Source organism: Humulus lupulus, chromosome 9 (genome assembly GCF_963169125.1).
Source record: "Humulus lupulus chromosome 9, drHumLupu1.1, whole genome shotgun sequence".
NCBI classification, from domain to species: Eukaryota; Viridiplantae; Streptophyta; class Magnoliopsida; order Rosales; family Cannabaceae; genus Humulus; species Humulus lupulus.
Genome location: NC_084801.1, coordinates 180,046,157 through 180,068,020, shown reverse-complemented (window position 1 = coordinate 180,068,020; position 21,864 = coordinate 180,046,157). Strand labels below are relative to the sequence as shown.

The 21,864-nt window shown below is 36.6% G+C and overlaps 1 protein-coding gene and 1 long non-coding RNA gene across 3 annotated transcripts; both read right to left on the bottom strand.

The window, feature by feature from the left end:
- Window positions 1-234: 234 nt before the first annotated feature.
- On the bottom strand, window positions 235-9,047 carry LOC133801360 (uncharacterized). 2 transcript variants are annotated; one of them, XR_009876849.1, is made up of 4 exons: window positions 8,271-9,047; window positions 2,546-7,339; window positions 1,551-1,614; window positions 235-390 (listed from the first exon to the last, which is right to left on the bottom strand). It is a non-coding gene; the product is annotated as an uncharacterized LOC133801360 (long non-coding RNA). The 2 variants fall into 2 exon arrangements; XR_009876848.1 differs by having other exon boundaries at window positions 235-1,614.
- A 9,114-nt stretch (window positions 9,048-18,161) lies between these two features.
- On the bottom strand, window positions 18,162-21,331 carry LOC133801359 (uncharacterized). The gene is made up of 3 exons (XM_062239548.1): window positions 20,366-21,331; window positions 19,722-20,276; window positions 18,162-18,539 (listed from the first exon to the last, which is right to left on the bottom strand). The coding sequence occupies exons 1-3, from the start codon at window positions 21,323-21,325 to the stop codon at window positions 18,417-18,419; spliced, it is 1,638 nt and encodes a 545-aa protein (XP_062095532.1). The 5' UTR covers window positions 21,326-21,331; the 3' UTR covers window positions 18,162-18,416.
- Between the last annotated feature and the right edge of the window lie 533 nt (window positions 21,332-21,864).

The following is a 21,864-nucleotide window of genomic DNA, read 5'->3' as shown; positions in this document are numbered from 1 at the left end:
GGAGTAAAGTATGCTGCGGTCGCGGTCGATTATTTTACAAAATGGATCGAGGCCGAACCCTTGGCAACAATTACCTCGAAAAAAGTCCTGGACTTTGTGGTAAAAAACATCATCTGCCGATATGGAATGTAACGTCCCTAAGGTAGGGTACGTCTGCCACATACTCGTAATTCTAGGGTTTGCGAGTATGTAAGGCACTTGACCAAAAGAATTAAATAAACTGATACGAAGAAATACAGAAAAATTAAAAACTTTTATATAAACTTATTAGTAGAAATTATTACACGTATGAATACTTTAAATTTAAGGCAGCCATATGAAAACTCTAAACCATTATTGCATTGCTACTGAGTCCGTGCTCCACAAGTTGCTCAACAGCTAAAGCCACACCTGGAAAAATGTTGGAAAATAACATAATGAGCTAACGCTCAGTAAGCAAATCTCATGCATACACATACACATGAATGTCGTGAGTTTGTAGTGCACATATACTAATATGCTGACTTATATACTTATGAATTTCATTTATTGCTCATGCACTTTCAAACTTTACTTTTATGCTCTTTCTTTTAGTTTCACATTTTTATGGGCCCAATATCACTTGTGCACACTGTTTGATTCAGCCAATGCCTGCAGGGCTTGTTACACATATCATATAGAATCCCATGGGTTCTCCTCCGGCTAGCCATCATCTCAGCTAGGCTCATCATAACACTCATTTCATCGTTGCCATAGCTGCCATACTTATTACACATATGGAGGAGAAAGACGGAAACATGGCAAACATATCTGAATGGTCAACTCTGACCTAGCCCACACTAGTGGGCAGCCACTATAAGTCTTATAGACTTCCGTCTTCTTTACTGAACTTACTTGATTGCTTCATCAAAACAGTGGCACCCGTTTTAAACATCTTATTATCACTTTGCTTAAGCCTTGTGTCATTAAAATGTTTAACTTTACATAATACTTTTCAAGACATTTCATAACTTTTCTTATATTCATATGCATGGTCTTATATCACATAATAATGTATCACATAACTGTACATGCCATGCATACATGCTGATGCTGAAATGCCAATGTTCGTGTTCATGACTCATGTTGATGGTATTCAATCAAGGCATTGTATCACATCTCATATAACTCAAAACATCTTTAGTCATAATACATGAAGCTTTGGGTTGGTGGCGTTGTTATACCTTAACGTAGAGCTATGGCTCAGGTCTAAGGTTTCCAGCCTAAAAACTTAAACGCTTCATATATCATAACATATAACAAATCATGAACATAGAGTAATCCACATATCCATCAACATAAGAACACATACTTGCACATAATTCATATCATTCTTAACCAAATAAGACATCTTTCACATATCACAGAATTCATCAATTACATATCACACAACACCCTTATGGTGTTCATATAACCATTCTTCACATACTTATCATATGCATCATCATCATACCATACTTAACTCATCAGATGTACACAATCAATGTAGTCATGCATCTTACACTTAAGCACAAAAGGTGAGATTTACTTACCTTAGGTCCTTAGCTTATTTTAAAATTCCTCACCAAGAGTCAATCAATCAAATCCATACAAATCCTATTCAAGGCACATCATTTATTAAATTCTATCAAAATCATAAATATACACTATTGATAGTGTATATTAATAATACCAGAAACTATATAAATGATAATAATAAATTATTATCAACGTAATGCAAATAACTCTTCATATAAAACCATGCTTTAAACCTTGCTCATAAGATAATGTACCCTTATGATAATAATAATAATAATCCCAACAAAAATAATAATTATCGTCTATAATTAAACTTATTTCGATATTAATAACAAAATACTTCAATAGCAATACGTATATGGATGTATATATTCAAATAGTCATTTTATAAAAGAAATCATATTTTTAACATAAAGTTGTAATAATCAATATAATGATAATAATATAAATATAAATATTTATATTATTATTAATTAGTCATAATATCAATTCCAGTGATATAATAAATATACTTTCTCCAAACTTCATTGGTCTTACAAATATCAATAACTGTAAGAAACTAATATTTGATATTATTTTAGTATTCAAATATTAATATACAATAATAATAGTTAGATAATAGGTTTACTATAAATCATACTTTTCATATATATATATATATATATATGAATCTGTATTCTTGATTTACTTAACAAAATAATAACAATAATAATTAAAATTACTTAATCATAATAATTTCCATATTAATATAAAATCAATTAAATATGTATTTTTATACTTTATTTAATATCTAATATTTTCTAGAAAATTAGACAGCACAACGGCTATAAAGTGGACAATTCCAAAATCAAAACCTGTATCAAAATATATATAATCCCAGACAGCCAGTAAATTACAGAAAATATTCCATATATCAATAATATATAATTATATACTATAAATACACATAATAACAATTACTCTAATCAATCACAATTAAATCACAATATATAGGTTAAAGAAATTATACCAAAATGATCGGGTTCCACAATAAGTCAAACGATGATTTTCTGAGACTCAAAACGTACTTCGGAACCTCGAACACTAAGTTTCGATCGTCGGTCTACGGTGGATCGCGGTGGCTCGTGGTGGGCCCACCACCCAACTATGGTAGATGTAGGAACAAGTTATTGGGTTTTGAAGCCCACAACACGAGGAGCACGATGGTGGTGACGGATCGGCAAACGGATGCCCGAGGTGGCCGAATCGCAACTTTGAAGTCGCGGGGTGGCCGAACTTAAATCGAGTGGTTGAGGCGTTTAATCGGCGAGTGAGCTCTAGATTCCCGCGTGGGTCGATAGTTCGGAGGCCTCTGAATCCAACGGTCCGGCGCGTGGCTAAAAATGGTGGCCGGAAAGTACTCCTGCGTCGTCGGCAACAGTAATACGCAGAGGAGAGAGAGAGAGAGAGAGAGAGAGAGAGAGAGAGAGAGAGAGAGAGAGAGAGAGAGGTTTTCTGAAGAGAGAGAGAGAGACTCGGGTAAAAAAAGAAAGGCTGAAGCCTTTTCTTTTCTTTTCTTTTTTTTTTTTTTTTTTTAAATTATTTTTAAAATTACACTTGGACCCAAAATATTAAAATTCTTTTCAAATAAGCCCTTTAGCAAAACTTTCTTAATTTTATAAAAATCCTCAATTAAAATTATATGACATTTGGGTCCAATACTTGACTACTCAAGTTTCTCTCTCTTTAATCTCATTAAAAACATAAAATCATATTTTAAACACTATTTTTCCATTACTATTTCTTAAATTTGTAAACTTGTACATTTTATGTATTAAAACTCTGATTTATTATAAATAAATGTATTATGAAAATGTTGGATATTACAATCCTTCCCCCGTTAAAATAATTTCGTCCTCGAAATTTCAAACTAAAATTTGATAATCGGAGACAAGAACTACCATTACAAATAAACAGAACAACATTTTATACACAACACTTACTTTCACCACGAAAACAAAACTTATTCCTGACTTGTAATCCTTATCATATATAAAAAGGCGAGGATGTGTAAACACCTCACATGAGGACTACAATATAGAAAGAAAGGAAATAAGCTATAACAATAGTATAAATTACAATGAATGTATACGAAAATACAAATGAATCATCATCATCCATACTTTTGAACACAAACCACATAACGTAAGAAGATAAAATGACCATCATCATGAAAACATCCTTGATCTTCATGTCTTACAGTCAATTTTTTTTTTTTTTTTTTTTTTTTTTTGCATAAAATTAGATAACTAGAAAACAATTATATAGCCGATGAAGATTATTCTTTAAAACCAAGTCTTTATGAAACCCTTTCGTTGTCAAAACCGACCGCTTGCCCTGAATGAGAAATAGTGAGATAGGCCATTCATTAGGTACCATTTCAGAAAAGCCTGACTCTCATTCTTTCTCTAAGAAAACATTTAAAAATCAAATTTTTTTTTTTTTTTTTCCAAATGTATAAAATAATAAAGGGCACATTGATACTATGCTAGAATGCAAATAACTGTGGCCACTCGGAAATTCACACACTTAGCTTAGTATCCCTTCATTGAATAAAACATGGGATAAGTCTTGACTGACCAATCTACCACTTCATCTACTAAAACGAATAATTCTCACATGTCTAATAAGTTAGACATGTCTCATTTCAACACCTATACCAATAATACTCAGTCATCACTTCACACAAGTAATACATTATCTTACTTTCGGGATAAAACAGCTAATATACTATAATTTAATCGCCGAAAGTAATTCACACTACAGAGTAATTCAGTAAATAACATTTATCACCTCGATTCATTCAACAATTTACAAATTGTTTCCATGTTCAAATCAGGATCGCAAAATCAATAGAAGTGATTTCCATGTCGACAACATCTAATAAGTTTGACTTTCATCATCAGAGAGGGTAGCGTAACACATTGAACAAGATAAAATCTGTGATATCTATCTTGAAAACAAACAAATTCAAGGATCCAATGACCCAACAGTTCAACACATTTTTCTATAAATAAAATTCATCACATACACACTAAAACACAATCAATCTCAAGCTTTTGAAAACCAAATCATTATTACTTCCGTCCATTACTCAAGCTAAGCAATCCATGGCATCCTCATCATCTCAGCTGAACTTAGACCTAATTTTAGCTTTACCTGAGCCAAATCTTCCCACTATCGCATCTTCACCACAAATTTCTGCACCCCTACCACAGCTAATGGTGTATCCTACGGTACACATCCCAGAACGAAATACTCAATTTCCCAGAGTTTGGCTTCCCAAATTTTATTCTGATACTGGCCTTGTCACGGTGGAGGATTCAGCTATGCTCGATAAAAAGGTGGCCATTAGTATAGGTCAAAGCATACTCACCCCTAAAGACCAAATAATTTTATCCCATAGGTCAGACCTACAAGCTGTAAAAGATTCCTTAGTTCTTACCACTCAGGCGGCAGCATCGGTCTCAAACCTAGGCCAACGGGTTCTTGCAAGAGAACAAGAGGTTGACCACTTGAAAAGGTATATAGAAACACAAAAACAAGAGATGATAACCATTAGAAATGCCAACAAGGCATTGACTCGAGAGAAGGAGAAGTTGGTTAAGGAGAATGAGACTTTAACTACACTTCTTGCTAACTACTCAGTCGATATGAAGGAAAAATTTCAGACACTGCAAACTACTGGGGAGACCCTTAGAGTTGAACAACAAAAGTTGATTGACGAGGTAGAACGTGTCCAAAACCCCAATCCTTAATGTATTATGTATTTTTCTTTTTTTTTTTCTATATATTACTACTGTTTCACTAAAGTCTCTTATTATGTGTGCTCTCAGCAACAACCTAAAACTTTGCTCTCCAAAACACTAACCTGACATATTAACCCTTAACACACTAACTGAACTGATAGGTCACTTTCAAAGCTTGAGAATATCAATTAACAATCCAAACATCGACATCGATAAATCATCAATTATTTATCACATCAATAATAAAGTCATGCATTCAGATAAATAACAAACTTCAATTCCTCTACCGTGCATGAGAATATTCATTCAATCCAAACTCATACTTATATCATGGAAACTCAAACACACAATGAGTTTCTAATACAATTATACAACATCATTAACATACATTAACTAAAATATGGATAAATTATACTAACCATTAACGTGTGGCTTGTCTTGTGGCGGAACTCAGTAGCATTTCAGATCCCAAAATCTAATAACATAACGAGTACACGACATCTACAAACTCAAATCTCTGATACCATTTGTAACGTCCCTAAGGTAGGGTACGTCTGCCACATACTCGTAATTCTAGGGTTTGCGAGTATGTAAGGCACTTGACCAAAAGAATTAAATAAACTGATACGAAGAAATACAGAAAAATTAAAAACTTTTATATAAACTTATTAGTAGAAATTATTACACGTATGAATACTTTAAATTTAAGGCAGCCATATGAAAACTCTAAACCATTATTGCATTGCTACTGAGTCCGTGCTCCACAAGTTGCTCAACAGCTAAAGCCACACCTGGAAAAATGTTGGAAAATAACATAATGAGCTAACGCTCAGTAAGCAAATCTCATGCATACACATACACATGAATGTCGTGAGTTTGTAGTGCACATATACTAATATGCTGACTTATATACTTATGAATTTCATTTATTGCTCATGCACTTTCAAACTTTACTTTTATGCTCTTTCTTTTAGTTTCACATTTTTATGGGCCCAATATCACTTGTGCACACTGTTTGATTCAGCCAATGCCTGCAGGGCTTGTTACACATATCATATAGAATCCCATGGGTTCTCCTCCGGCTAGCCATCATCTCAGCTAGGCTCATCATAACACTCATTTCATCGTTGCCATAGCTGCCATACTTATTACACATATGGAGGAGAAAGACGGAAACATGGCAAACATATCTGAATGGTCAACTCTGACCTAGCCCACACTAGTGGGCAGCCACTATAAGTCTTATAGACTTCCGTCTTCTTTACTGAACTTACTTGATTGCTTCATCAAAACAGTGGCACCCGTTTTAAACATCTTATTATCACTTTGCTTAAGCCTTGTGTCATTAAAATGTTTAACTTTACATAATACTTTTCAAGACATTTCATAACTTTTCTTATATTCATATGCATGGTCTTATATCACATAATAATGTATCACATAACTGTACATGCCATGCATACATGCTGATGCTGAAATGCCAATGTTCGTGTTCATGACTCATGTTGATGGTATTCAATCAAGGCATTGTATCACATCTCATATAACTCAAAACATCTTTAGTCATAATACATGAAGCTTTGGGTTGGTGGCGTTGTTATACCTTAACGTAGAGCTATGGCTCAGGTCTAAGGTTTCCAGCCTAAAAACTTAAACGCTTCATATATCATAACATATAACAAATCATGAACATAGAGTAATCCACATATCCATCAACATAAGAACACATACTTGCACATAATTCATATCATTCTTAACCAAATAAGACATCTTTCACATATCACAGAATTCATCAATTACATATCACACAACACCCTTATGGTGTTCATATAACCATTCTTCACATACTTATCATATGCATCATCATCATACCATACTTAACTCATCAGATGTACACAATCAATGTAGTCATGCATCTTACACTTAAGCACAAAAGGTGAGATTTACTTACCTTAGGTCCTTAGCTTATTTTAAAATTCCTCACCAAGAGTCAATCAATCAAATCCATACAAATCCTATTCAAGGCACATCATTTATTAAATTCTATCAAAATCATAAATATACACTATTGATAGTGTATATTAATAATACCAGAAACTATATAAATGATAATAATAAATTATTATCAACGTAATGCAAATAACTCTTCATATAAAACCATGCTTTAAACCTTGCTCATAAGATAATGTACCCTTATGATAATAATAATAATAATCCCAACAAAAATAATAATTATCGTCTATAATTAAACTTATTTCGATATTAATAACAAAATACTTCAATAGCAATACGTATATGGATGTATATATTCAAATAGTCATTTTATAAAAGAAATCATATTTTTAACATAAAGTTGTAATAATCAATATAATGATAATAATATAAATATAAATATTTATATTATTATTAATTAGTCATAATATCAATTCCAGTGATATAATAAATATACTTTCTCCAAACTTCATTGGTCTTACAAATATCAATAACTGTAAGAAACTAATATTTGATATTATTTTAGTATTCAAATATTAATATACAATAATAATAGTTAGATAATAGGTTTACTATAAATCATACTTTTCATATATATATATATATATATATGAATCTGTATTCTTGATTTACTTAACAAAATAATAACAATAATAATTAAAATTACTTAATCATAATAATTTCCATATTAATATAAAATCAATTAAATATGTATTTTTATACTTTATTTAATATCTAATATTTTCTAGAAAATTAGACAGCACAACGGCTATAAAGTGGACAATTCCAAAATCAAAACCTGTATCAAAATATATATAATCCCAGACAGCCAGTAAATTACAGAAAATATTCCATATATCAATAATATATAATTATATACTATAAATACACATAATAACAATTACTCTAATCAATCACAATTAAATCACAATATATAGGTTAAAGAAATTATACCAAAATGATCGGGTTCCACAATAAGTCAAACGATGATTTTCTGAGACTCAAAACGTACTTCGGAACCTCGAACACTAAGTTTCGATCGTCGGTCTACGGTGGATCGCGGTGGCTCGTGGTGGGCCCACCACCCAACTATGGTAGATGTAGGAACAAGTTATTGGGTTTTGAAGCCCACAACACGAGGAGCACGATGGTGGTGACGGATCGGCAAACGGATGCCCGAGGTGGCCGAATCGCAACTTTGAAGTCGCGGGGTGGCCGAACTTAAATCGAGTGGTTGAGGCGTTTAATCGGCGAGTGAGCTCTAGATTCCCGCGTGGGTCGATAGTTCGGAGGCCTCTGAATCCAACGGTCCGGCGCGTGGCTAAAAATGGTGGCCGGAAAGTACTCCTGCGTCGTCGGCAACAGTAATACGCAGAGGAGAGAGAGAGAGAGAGAGAGAGAGAGAGAGAGAGAGAGAGAGAGAGAGAGAGAGAGAGGTTTTCTGAAGAGAGAGAGAGAGACTCGGGTAAAAAAAGAAAGGCTGAAGCCTTTTCTTTTCTTTTCTTTTTTTTTTTTTTTTTTTAAATTATTTTTAAAATTACACTTGGACCCAAAATATTAAAATTCTTTTCAAATAAGCCCTTTAGCAAAACTTTCTTAATTTTATAAAAATCCTCAATTAAAATTATATGACATTTGGGTCCAATACTTGACTACTCAAGTTTCTCTCTCTTTAATCTCATTAAAAACATAAAATCATATTTTAAACACTATTTTTCCATTACTATTTCTTAAATTTGTAAACTTGTACATTTTATGTATTAAAACTCTGATTTATTATAAATAAATGTATTATGAAAATGTTGGATATTACATGGAATGCCCAGGAAAATAGTATTAGATAACGGTATTCAATTCGACGGTGAATTGTTTACACATTTTTGTGAAAAAAATGGAATAATAAAAAGTTTTTCTTCCATTGCCCATCCCCAAGAAAACGGCCAGGTCGAAGCGGTAAATAAAACTCTCAAGAGTTCTATGAAGAAGCGGTTAGAAGAAGCTAAGGGAAAATGGCCCAAGGAGTTACCCCAAGTTTTGTGGGCATATCGAACCACATCTCACACTTCAACAAGGCATATCCCCTTCTCCCTGGCATATGGGTGCGAGGCCATGTTACCAATCAAGGTCGAAATACCCACGATTCGTAGCCATGCTTATGATCAAGCCTCGAACCAATCCCAGCTTGAAGTAAGTCTGGATATTATTGAAGAAAGGCGAGATGAAGATCAACTGAGAAATGCAGCTTATCAACAGCGAGCCACTCAATATTTTAATAAAAAAGTTTGGGATAGGAAGTTCAGATTGGGAGACTTGGTGTTAAGGCGTGTGTTCCTAGCTACAAAGGACTCGACTGTTGGCGTACTCAGACCTAATTGGGAAGGACCTTACCAGATCGAGTCAATTATTCGACCTGGAGTCTATAAATTTGCGAGATTAAACGGAGAATTGGTACCACGAGCTTGGAATGGCGAGCATCTACGACCTTACTATCAATAGTGTAGGAATGATGTCTCATTGTAACCAAGCATGTCTGTTCTTACAAAAAAATTATTAATAAAATATTCGATTCTGATCAAAAGTCATTTTGGTTCTTATATGTTGTATTTTTTGCAAACTCTCTAAATTTAATAACCTATGGTCACACTCATAGGATATTAAGGGGGCATCAGTGGTATACATACCATAAGATTGAAAAAATAAATAACATTAAATAAAAATGTCTGGATAATTAACCCGACATAAAAGTGATAAGTATATGCTCGAAATAAGTGTCTGGATATAACCAGATGCGCGTGCTAGGATAATTTGGACGCAACCAGATTATTAATAAGTGTCTGGAAATAACTAGATGCACGACCTAAATAGGTTTGGAACAAACTAGCTAAAAATAATCGACACAAGTTGGAAAAAAATAAACCTACTTCGAGCTAAGTCGAGATCGAGGCTGGAGTATTTTGCGACAATAGTTTTGACCTCATAACCTCAAAAGACTACTTGAGGAAGAGGAAAAGTGACTAGAAAAAGCAACATATAACTAAACTACTTATCTTACATACCACTTAAGTACTTTCGAGTGTGTAACGCCCTGGTTACACCAGAACAGTTACGGTGAACGGTGAACCGGAAATTTGACTCGCTACCCGAGTCCTTTGGTTAAAACGTGCATCTAGGTGTTATTAACAGGCTAAGGTGGAAAACCAATAAAAAGGAAAGGATATATTTTATTAAATACATAAAACTATTCATGGGCCCATAAAAACATTTACAAGTTATTTACAACTCAAAATGGTCATTACTGTTTCAAATTTACAAACCCGCCGACCTAAGCGAAAAAAATAGGGTAAACCCCCCCTAGTTCCTCTGAGAACTCCTTGACCGTGGTGGTCAAGCGGCCGCATATGTACACATCACCACCTAAGCTCTCCACTCAAGGCTGGGTGAGCTTTTCTTTCCCTTTACCTGCACCACATAGCACCCATGAGCCAAAGCCCAGCAAGAAAACACAGATATGCATATAGATATTAACAACTGATCATTATTATAATCAAACAAAGCTTATAGCTCTAAATAGATGAGTGATTCAACACTTGAGGTTCTATTAAACCACACTGAGTGACTGACAAGCAAGCCACTAATTTAAGCAAATGAGTGACTGCTGGGTAAGTCACTAGCCTTAACAGATGAGTGACTGCAGGGTAAGTCACTAGCTTAAATAGATGAGAGACTGATGGGTAAGTCTCTAACTTAACAGATGGGAGACTAATGGGTAAGTCACCAATTTAACAAATGAGAGACTGATGGGTAAGTCTCATAAGCGCTTTTAGTTTTCATCAAACTTGAGGTCTGTCCGGCATTAACGTTCTTCTGAGTCATTTAATGCAGATATCAATTAGATCTAACAAATGAGAGACTGATGGATAAGTCTTCACAAGCGCTTTATTGGCTTGCGTTGAACACACTAAGGCCGTCCTGACTTATGAGTCAGCACTGTGTGACCAATGCCCAGTACCATTGCCGAACCTGACTAATAAGTCATAGCTTCACAGTTGATAATGTCACCTTTGCCAATTCTGACTGATTAGTCAGTACCATGCACAAGTGAGCAAGATTTGCTAAGCATTCAACAATAAATCCATGACCACATTTACACAATCAACATGCCTCATGAACAACCTTGCATGTCACATATGGGGTGCAGTCCTCTTACCTCTGGTTCAAGCGAGAAATATAATAAGAACAACTCCTGAGAACGATTGATCTTTTGATTCCTTAGCGGTTACCTAATCACAACCAATTATAACCTCCATTAATAAAAATCAACATTGAAAGGGTCTTAACCTAAACCCCACTCTCGGGACCTCGAAACATGCCCACACGGTGAGTAGATTCGATCCCGGGCCTTAAGGATTGAAACCCCGAGCCAAAATCCCTTAAAAACACTCACAACGGGATTCTGGAGGAATAGAGCAGCGCTACAACGCTGCTCCCTAGCGCCCCAGTGCTATACTCAGAACTCCAACCGCCCATAAACCATCCCGTGTAGCGCTATAGCGCCCTCTGAGGGGCGCTGTAGCGCTACCCCCAGACGAGTTTCCCCCTGAAATTTCCTTCTTCGACTCCTTCAGTTCTAACTCGATTCCAATGCTTCCAAAGCCCATTTCTAGTGCCAAATGAACCCAAAAACAATCCTCACATATGCCAAACATCACAACCATAAGAACCCTAGCCAAAACTCCCAACAAAACCAAGTATCCAATCTAGAAATCTCAACAGCAAACCAGAGCCAAAACAGGGCAAACCAGGGAATTCAATGGCTAGAAACTTACCTCAAACTCAGATTATGATGCTCTTCAATGGTGGAACACACTCCCAAACTCCCAAGGCTTACTTCCCAAGCTTGAATCCTCAAGAATGACTCAAAAATCACAAAGATAGCTGAAGGAAAGAAGGTACGGGAGAAGCTTCAAATGATACTTTGTTTTTCTCTTCTTTCACAGCCTAAAATGGCTTATATCTATCCTAGGGGTAAAAAGACCAAAATACCCCTAGGTAAATTAAGGGTTTCTAAAGGCTCCCAAGGGAAAAATTGGTATTTCCCACCTATCTCGTTAATCATAATTAACGCTCTCCAATTCCCACTATTCTCAATAATCTCAAACACCAATAATTTATATCTCGTTACCCTTTAATTCCCAGTAACACTCTAATCATTAAAATCACACCGAGACTCATCCTGAGCCTCGAACTTAAACCTGTTATGACTAGTCCGCTAATTAATATTCCAAGATCGTCTCATGCCGAATAGCTCAAACAAACCCACATTATAATGTGGTCTCAACAATATATCACCGACATGCATACAAATATACAATTATACCCTCAACGGGCCAAATTACCAAAACACCCCTATAATTAAATGTGGACCCACATGCATGCATATAACATCATATTATAATATAATTCACATCAACATGCATATATTCATTTAATGGCGTAATAAAACAATTATGGCCTTCCCGCCCTACTAATCTAGCCATTAAACCGCATTAGGGACTTCGGGTCATTACAGAGTGCATGGTAAAAGTAAGATCTAACCTTGACACAAAACGAGATCGGATATGGATACATCGAGCAAACTATGCATGAATGCATCAAAAATCGAGCTAAAATCCAACAGATGTTTGTATGAACAAACAAACATAAAGGAAAAATTTAATATAAATTGCTTAAAATATTTTGATATGAGAAATGTAAGGCAAAAATATTAAGTCGAGCATAGCATTAAGAATATCAAGTGTAAGCTTGGATAAACAAAAAAATAGCTTTTTTACGAGCTATAAATTGTTTATGCCTCGAAAGCATAAAAATGGAAAAAGTTCTAACTATTACAAAAATTTTAATGGGATGCAGCCCATGATCGAGTCTCTAGGAAGCAGGAGCATCCCCCTCGCGGCATTTTCCTCCTTAGCCTTCTCAGCTTCCTCTGCCTCCAGCCGAGCTTGCCACTTAGCCACGAGCTCGCCCTCCAGGGTACCCAAGAAGCTTGTGTCGAGATCGGCATTGTTGGCCCATATCCTGTACATGGCCATATCCACAGCTTGATCCTTCCTTTGCTTAAATTCTTCAAGGAGGCGAGCCTTTTCACCCTCCATTATCTCGAAGGTGGACTTTTTCTCCTCCTCGAGCTTGGCGTTTAGCTTTTCAAGCTCCTCGACCCTGGAGCTCCTCTCTTCGAGCTCCTTGATTCTTGAGTTCTTCTCTTCGAGCTCGGCCTCCATCTTCGACTTGGCAACTTTGAACTCGTCAGCGAGCTTAAGCTGGAGATTCTTCGACTCTTGAGCATATGACATGCTCGAATGAACCTCATTGTTCAACTTGTAATTCAGCTGAGCAATTACAACAATAGCCTAGTACACAAACAAATTAAGTCAGAACATGTTCCAAGTAAAACTCAAACAAATAACAAAGTAAGAAAAATTACTGAGGAGATGAGCTCGGTACTCTTATCGTAAAGGACACTGGAGTCCCGAGCGTTGACCAGGAACAACCACTAAGGAGCCCCAAGATTGTTGAAGCTTTGGCCCACTCGAGATAGGACATCCAAGCCAAGAGTGGATCCGTGAGTCCCCGCAGCGCCATCGATGACGTACTCATCAGAATGAGTCAAAATCGACAGCAGGCGTTCCCGAGTGGGAACCGGCTTCTTCGGAGCTGGTTTGGTCGTTTGAAGGGCAGGAGACTTCGAAGGAACAACTTTCACAGGAACCGCGATCTGGGAGTTGGAGGTCACGACTTGACTCGGGCGTTGAGGGGCTGGAGGAGGAGGAGTCACCTCGGTTCTTTTGGGGACTTTAGCAGGCTGACCAGCTTTTTGTGACGCTCTCGGGCGCTTGCTTTGCTTGGCTCCCGAGCAGCTGTTAAGCATGGTTTCGAGGTTAGAGTCCATATTGCCTACATAGTCAAATCACATTAGTAAATGAGCTTAAAGTGCTAAAGTAAATGTGAAGCAAACGGGTAATGGAAACAAATAGACAAGTGACAAGAAAACTAGCTGGAACTCTCCCTTGAGCTCGTGCTTGGCGACCAGGTAATCCCCTTATCTTCAGAGGAGGCAGGGGGAGTCCCTTCCCTATACGTGGAAAGTAACCTCGAAAGGTCCCTATAGTCGTTTGTTCCATATTGAACGACTATCCCATCCCAAACTTCATTCAGACTATACATTGTTTGGTATTTCCCCAGCCAACTATCGAATCTATGGACCCTATTATCTACCCAAATCTGGGAATAAGATCAGGGTGTCAGGTCTATATTTTAGAAGGGAAGGAGACCACAAGGCCGAGCTGAGGATGATTTTACCTCTGTCACTCGAGCTCGAAGCCTCGTCGTTGGCATCATTCCCCAAACACGGACTTCGGTGACGGCGGGCTGGGGATCGAGCCCTCGAGCTCGTTGACCTCTGTCTCGGAGGAAGTTTGTCAGTAGGGAGTGATACATGCTCCCACATGGTGTACTTCCAGTAGGCGGTGTCGTCCGTCGACGGGCCCTTCTCTAGAAGGCCGCAGGCTTGAAGCTTGTCTTCATGAAGAAGATAAGACAGGGAGCGACTACCATATGGCAACTGGAGCAGAACTTCCTTGTGCTCCTTAATTGCGTCCGTAGGGGTAGAACGATGATAATTGGCTGAAGAATCGAATATATTACAATTAGTCCGAGCCTAAAACATCAATCGAGCATGAAAAGAAAAGAGGTCATATACTTACGGATTATTTGAAATGAATAGAACTTCGAGGGAGCCAAGCCGTCTGTCCAAGAGAAGGCCAGCTTGAAGTTGGGGGGATGGTTGGGCATATCCTCAAATATCTTCTTCTCCTTGGGATAGCTCGACAAGTAATAGAAGCCATCTCCTCCCCGAGCTCGGGAGGAGTTGCTTTTCAGGCAAAAGAGATACATAATCTCCCTTGGCGAAGGTCCTTCCCACTTCAGTTCGTGGTACATCGACCTTAGGGTTGACAAGATCCTGTATGAATTGGTCTAGAGTTGGAAGGGCACGAGCCCAACAAAATCTAGAAAGTCCTTAAAAAAGGACTTTAAGGGCAGTAGAGCCCCTGCCTTCATATGCTCGTGACTCCAGGACGCGAGCTTCAGTTTATTGTTAGGACGACCATCCCCCGAGGCATAACAACTTCGCTCGTTGGAGGTGGGAGCTCGACATCTCAGCGAGCTGGACAGTCCAAGACCATGAAGGGCCAAGATGTCAAAGATTTGCCTTAGCGAAGAAATCGAGCTCCAGTAATGCTCGGCCTCGAAAAATTCCTCCCTTGAGGAAGGAATGGCAGTTGGCTGCGAGATGGATAGACGAATTGATGACTCCTCCATCAGCGAGAATACAAGGTCACCAGGCTTGAAGGCAACGATTACTTTGAGTGTAGGGTCGGTCTAAGCTCGGAGTCTGGGTCTGGATAGATAGAAACCCGAAGTTTTTTCCTTTTCCTCTCCTCAACCTCGTCGATTTGACATTGAAAGTGAGCTCGAATATCTTCTTGTTCACACCTCACTTTATGCTCGCGAATTAGCTGCTGATTTCGGGTGAAGGGTGATTCAGGGCTTGGGGTTGTCAGAGAATAGGGAGTTGTGAGCACTGACCCCCACCATTTTTCAAGATTATGCGACATCTAGCAAGAAAGAAAAGGGTGAAGGCCAGACACACAAAGAATAAAGAATAAATTCTAGGTGATGTGAGTTCGAAGGCTCGAAATCACAGAATAAGCTCGGTCGAGATTGAAATCTCGAAGGAACGAGATACATTCGAAGGAAACCCCGAGCCATTATAAGGCTCGGGCCTCGAGTGTGTATTTGACGCAGAGAATGGAAAGTGGGTTCATTTTATGAATCCCGGATTTTCAGGGAAAAAGTTGATGGTTACTCAGAAGGTGATAATTTTGGGAAACGTGCAATTTAAAACCCTAAGTTAGTACCCCATTGCTTGGTCTACACGGTACCTTACCTGTAAGCAAGAAATAACAATAAAAAAGCTACATTCGCATCCTCTACACTAAATCTGGGTTAGAAACCCATGATCTCAGAAATTTTTTGAACCCAAAGATTTTGCAGTATCAGCTAAACTATGTGGTTGAAATTACTAATTGCTACAAATATCCTAGTACAAAACTAGCAAATATGCTCATGGTGCAACAGGGACACAAAAATGTAAAAATGAAAAAATATATATAAACACATGGGATCAAGAACAGGAACTTACACACGGTGGCTTGCAGATACAGAGAGATTGACGACTGAAGGAGTGGTTGCAAGAATGATCTCACGGAGTTGAACAAGCCAAAGTTGTTTTGCTTTCTCGGTTTGGAAAACATGCAAGAACAGAACAAAGTTTGGGTTCTGGTTTTTTCTTTTTTCTCTGAAAACGACAGTGAGGGAAAGAAGATGGTATGGGCATACTTATAGACCATAAGGAATGTCAAACGACAAACTAATCTGGACCGTTGGCCGAACTCGATATTTGATCTAATGAATGGGCACAGACGTGACAATGGCGGCATAAAGGTGGCAGATGAATAGACATGGGCATGGTACAAAAGCACTAAAATTCTCTAGTTGAGCAACCCCTGGCTGACATGTGTTCACTCTTGAGTACATTAGACGGTATAGTTTCCAAGGAGGGGAATTCAAAAGTTTCCTTCTCATAAGATTCGAACTAATACTTTTGAGGGGGCAAAATGTTACACCTAGATTTCGAGATTGAGGAATTATGATCCCGAAATCTAGGCTCGTTGGGTGTAAGCTCGAAATAAGCACAGTCGCCATATGATCCTTCAGTCACAGTTTCGCTGTACGTGACGGCCTCGTGAGCTCGAGTAGTGTGTAGCCTCGAAGATTCTCCGAGCTTGTGAGGTAAGCTCGCAATAACAAGGGTTCAACACTTGTATATATTTCCTGATGCATCTCTTGCCCTCAGACAAGATGGTTCGAGCTCGTAATAGACAAATAGTCTCGAAGGTGTAATGGACTCAGTATCTGGGCTAGTCAGTTATGTGTGAATGTATTTATTATTATAGAATCCCTATGTTTAAGGGATATTATGTAACTTGTTAACCAATCCCACATTTTATGAGATGTTACCGTGTATGTGACAAATAATGCATTAAGTGGCATTATATCATTTGAATTACAGAATATCTTCCCGAAATATGTGGGAATGCATTCTAAAACCTTCTCTATAAATAGAGAAGGAAACTCCATTTGTAAGGGACCCCGAAGTTTTGATATCTTGAGAGAAAACTCTGGGCAAATATTCTTTGAAAGTGTCCAGAAGGCTCACAAGGGTTAATAACACAGACTCGTGGACTAGACAGGTTTAACTGCTGAACCACGTAAAAAGATCCGATTTTCATCTTCTTATTTCATTTCTTCTGATATATTATTGTTTAATTGCTCTCATTTTTAAGTTGACGAAAAACGGCGTCAACAAGACAAAAATAAAATTAAAAATACGTACACTAAGAAAATAGGAAAAATGTGATTCTTAAAAAATTAGAAAAAAGAATGCATGCAGTAAAAATAAAAATTATAAACATGGACCAAAAATAAAATTAAAATATATAAGAAAAATAAAAAATAAAAAAAACATACAAAAAAATTAGTCTAATTTTAAAAATTGGGATAAAGTAACAAAATTGTCCTAAAAATTGTAAAAAAAAAAACTAAAAATACTCAATTTAACAAAAATATTGGGCATTATTTTAAATTCGTACAAAGAAAATTAATCCCATATATTTAGAAAAAAATTAGACTCCCATATTTTATGTAATTTCCACCTTAGAAAAATAACTAACCTTTTTGTCATGAATATATATTTTATATTTCTATTAACAATAAAATATATTGAGTACATATGCGTACATTTTTCTCCCTTATAGTTTCACACCTTAGAGGCTGCCCAGGCCAAGCCCAAGAGAAAGAAAAAAAAAAATTACTGACAATAAAATGTATAATTTATTTCTATGTATAATTTTGGATCTGCCCAGGCCATTGTCTTTTTATATAATTTTGGAATATATAAATATAAATATATATATATTTATTCTAATAAGGAGTGACACTCTCATAGTGATTGCAGCCTCTGATTAGGATCTGCGCCGTGCTCCCTGCTACCCCTTCCGCGTCGCCTTGGTCGTATGTGATCTCACAGCAGTGTCTACGTGGTGCCTGTTTTTTCATCAATTCAAAGTTTCCACAATGTTAGGAATAATTGTGTTGACTCTTTTAACCAACACGCCTCTCATAGATTTCACAAAATTTCAAAACCAAATTATTTTCAATTTCACATCTTAATTTGTACCAATCTGCCACCAATTTCGCCTACATCTAATCAAAATGTATATGTGCATAGTCTAACATGAGCAACGGTGATAAAAATAAAGGAAATTACCGAAAAGATAACAATGATGTATTAACAAAGACGGTTGTTAAGAAGTATTTTAAGGTGTCCAATATTACATAATATAACACATTAGTTAGCGATACTTATAATACTTATTAAATTTAAATGTGTAGGACCCGATATTGGATTGCACCAATAACAGTATTTCATCTCCTTGTGCTGTGCCTTGTATTTCTCATTAACAAATGTGCTATAGAATATTAATTATGATGCTTGACTAATATAATTGTGGGGTTTCTATACATTAAACTTTATTAATTAATACGTCCCTACCTATACTATTATTTTTTATTTTTATGAAATTGTAAACATCAAATCTCAAGTTCATGAAATACAAGAAAACATAAGTTTCTATAATAGGACAAACTTTTTACATATAAAAAAAATACTATACGTGACATGTACATTTAAACCATCCATAAAAGTGTGTACATTTCTGTGTAAAGTCAAATTCGTCTATTCGTCTTACTCATCTGGGAAATTTTCTTACATAGAATAAGTAACCAAAAATGACTACTTTTAAAACTACACATAAATAATATTAGACTAATTAAATCCCGACATTAACTAACACGTCTGATCTTCATTGAGAATTTTTAAAGCCTTCCAAACATTAATAATGAAAAGTCAGTAACGGTGCCTAAACGATACGTGTATAATTAGAATAGGATGTCTCAACAATAAACTACATGCATTTTCAAAATCTCATGAATGGTTTATTAATGAAATGTGGTGTTAATAAGCAAAGGAAGCATTAAATTATAAGAATTGTTAAAAGGCCCATTACCATCAAAATATGATATATTATTATTAGTGTAATTTAACATTAATCTCGTATACTTAAATTTAATAAGTATGATGAGATATCACGTTCTCCACCTTAAACTCCCAAATAGTAACCCTCTTAAATTATATTCAGAGTATAATAAAACAAGTAAATTAATCACCTTATTACTCCACAATTCTGGGTTGAAATGGGTAGCCGAGACATTAAAAGACTGAATAGCAAGCGCAGCAGCGTAGTCACCACGGCCACAATCGTTGGCATCACTGGTGATCAATCTTTGTTTTTTATAACTCGTCAAGGTCCGACCCGAACCCGTTATCTCAGCCCCATCCATGAAATAAAAGATCGGGTTCTCACACGGGTTCTGGCTGAAGAGTCGGGTATTGAAAGTGAAAGGGCCAAGACTCCACGATCGCCACGTCTTGAAGGTTAACCAAGCTGTGCTGAGCTCCTTGGCCGTAACCAGAGAAGGATACAACTGTACTGTATAACCCCAAGACACTGAGATTGACCACTTCCTTTTCAAGTCGTAGCACACGGCTTGTTGGAGAGTCCGACCCGGGTCCATTTCATAGGCACTGACTAGTCTCTTGAGAGAGTCAATCCGGGTCTGGTTCGGAAACAATGGCTCCAGATAGTTTATGTGGTGGAGTGAGACTAATGGAGCTACTGGGTGTGCTGCTAGTAGCCCATATGAGTGTCCTCGAATATCAAGCTGTGTTACATATCAGAATAAACATTTATAAAAATCACAACACTATTTAGAATTGTGTGTATATATGTATATAATACTTGTATGTATACCTGGTGAAAACCAAGTTCTTTGGTTAAGGGTACACCCATTTCGCTTAAACAGCCTTGAACTTTCTGATCAGAGCCAAAAAAGTTGTGGTATCTATTAATACAAGAATCCAAAACCCTAACGAGCTCAACCGCCAAAGGATAGCTAACGGCGAAGCCACCACCGCCGTAGGCCATGGAGTAAGAGTGTATCACATTCTGCTCCACGCTCTCCGAGTTCCCACCCACATAGTACATCTCGTTGTGGTCGTATTTCCCCAAAACGACAACCAAATTCTCTGTAAAGAACACAGTGTCGTCGTCGCCCATCACGAACCACCTCACGTTGTCTAACCCTAGCTCGAAGCTCTCCTTCAAAATTCTCGCCATGCGAACCGCCGACCGCGAGCCGTACGAGCACGTGTATTTAAACTCCGACGTGTTTGCCGAGACTCTGTACGGCATAAACGACGATTCCGAAGACGTCGTTTCGGGCTGCGGAGGCTCCTTGTCGAGCCAGACGAATCCCCGAGTGACGTTGGACTTCCACCATAGCTTGGAGTAGTGGCGGCGGTCGTTCCATGTCTTGGCTGAGCCACCAATTCCGAAGAGAATGTGGGATATGTTGGTCTCTTCGTCTTTATCACCAGATGTCGTGAAGTTTCCCGGAACGACGTCGTATCGTGAGAACAAACTGGTGGAATAATGGTTCGAAGAGAAAATCAAGAAGAAGAGAAGAGAGATGAAAGTCAAAGTGAAAAAAGCTAGAGTTGACTTGAATTTCATATAATTTGTGGGATATAATATTACATATCTCCAGGATTTGAAGGAATTATACTCCTGATTATTAATACTGGTTTCTCTTGCCGTGGATGATGATAACATCTCTATTTTAGGGAAAAGAATGATATAAATTATTATTATATAGATAGATATAATGAAAAACGTTTCAAAATTGATCAGATCATGGTGTTTTTTATACATACATAATCATATATATATATTTGGCTGTATCTATGCAGCCAAAATTCGCACTTAAATATATATTTTTTAATTTTATAATAATTTATGATATCAAAAATATATTTTTAATTTTTATAGACACAAGTATAACAAGTTGTTAAATTTTGTTTTCAACACTTATATATTATTATAAATTCTAAAAAATTTAGGCATCTTAAATAATTATACAATATATACTATCATAAACAAAATAGAATTTTGAATATTTTTTATTTGGGATACTGAAATAAAGCTGTCTCCGTGTAGCAAAGAAAAAAAAAAGACTGTAAGCTACTTTTGTTGCGTATGTACGCTTTCATTGATGATATGTACCACATTTAGTCAATTCGAAATAAAAGAAAAGTTCTCAAAAAGTAGTGGTCATGTTTGAAAATAGATTAGGGACTAAATATTAGTAATTGATATCATAATATTATTTTTTTATTTTGAAATTAAAGTTAATGTATAGTTCTTACACGTATTTAGCTAGATTTTTGTTATTTTCTTTTTCGTACTCGATC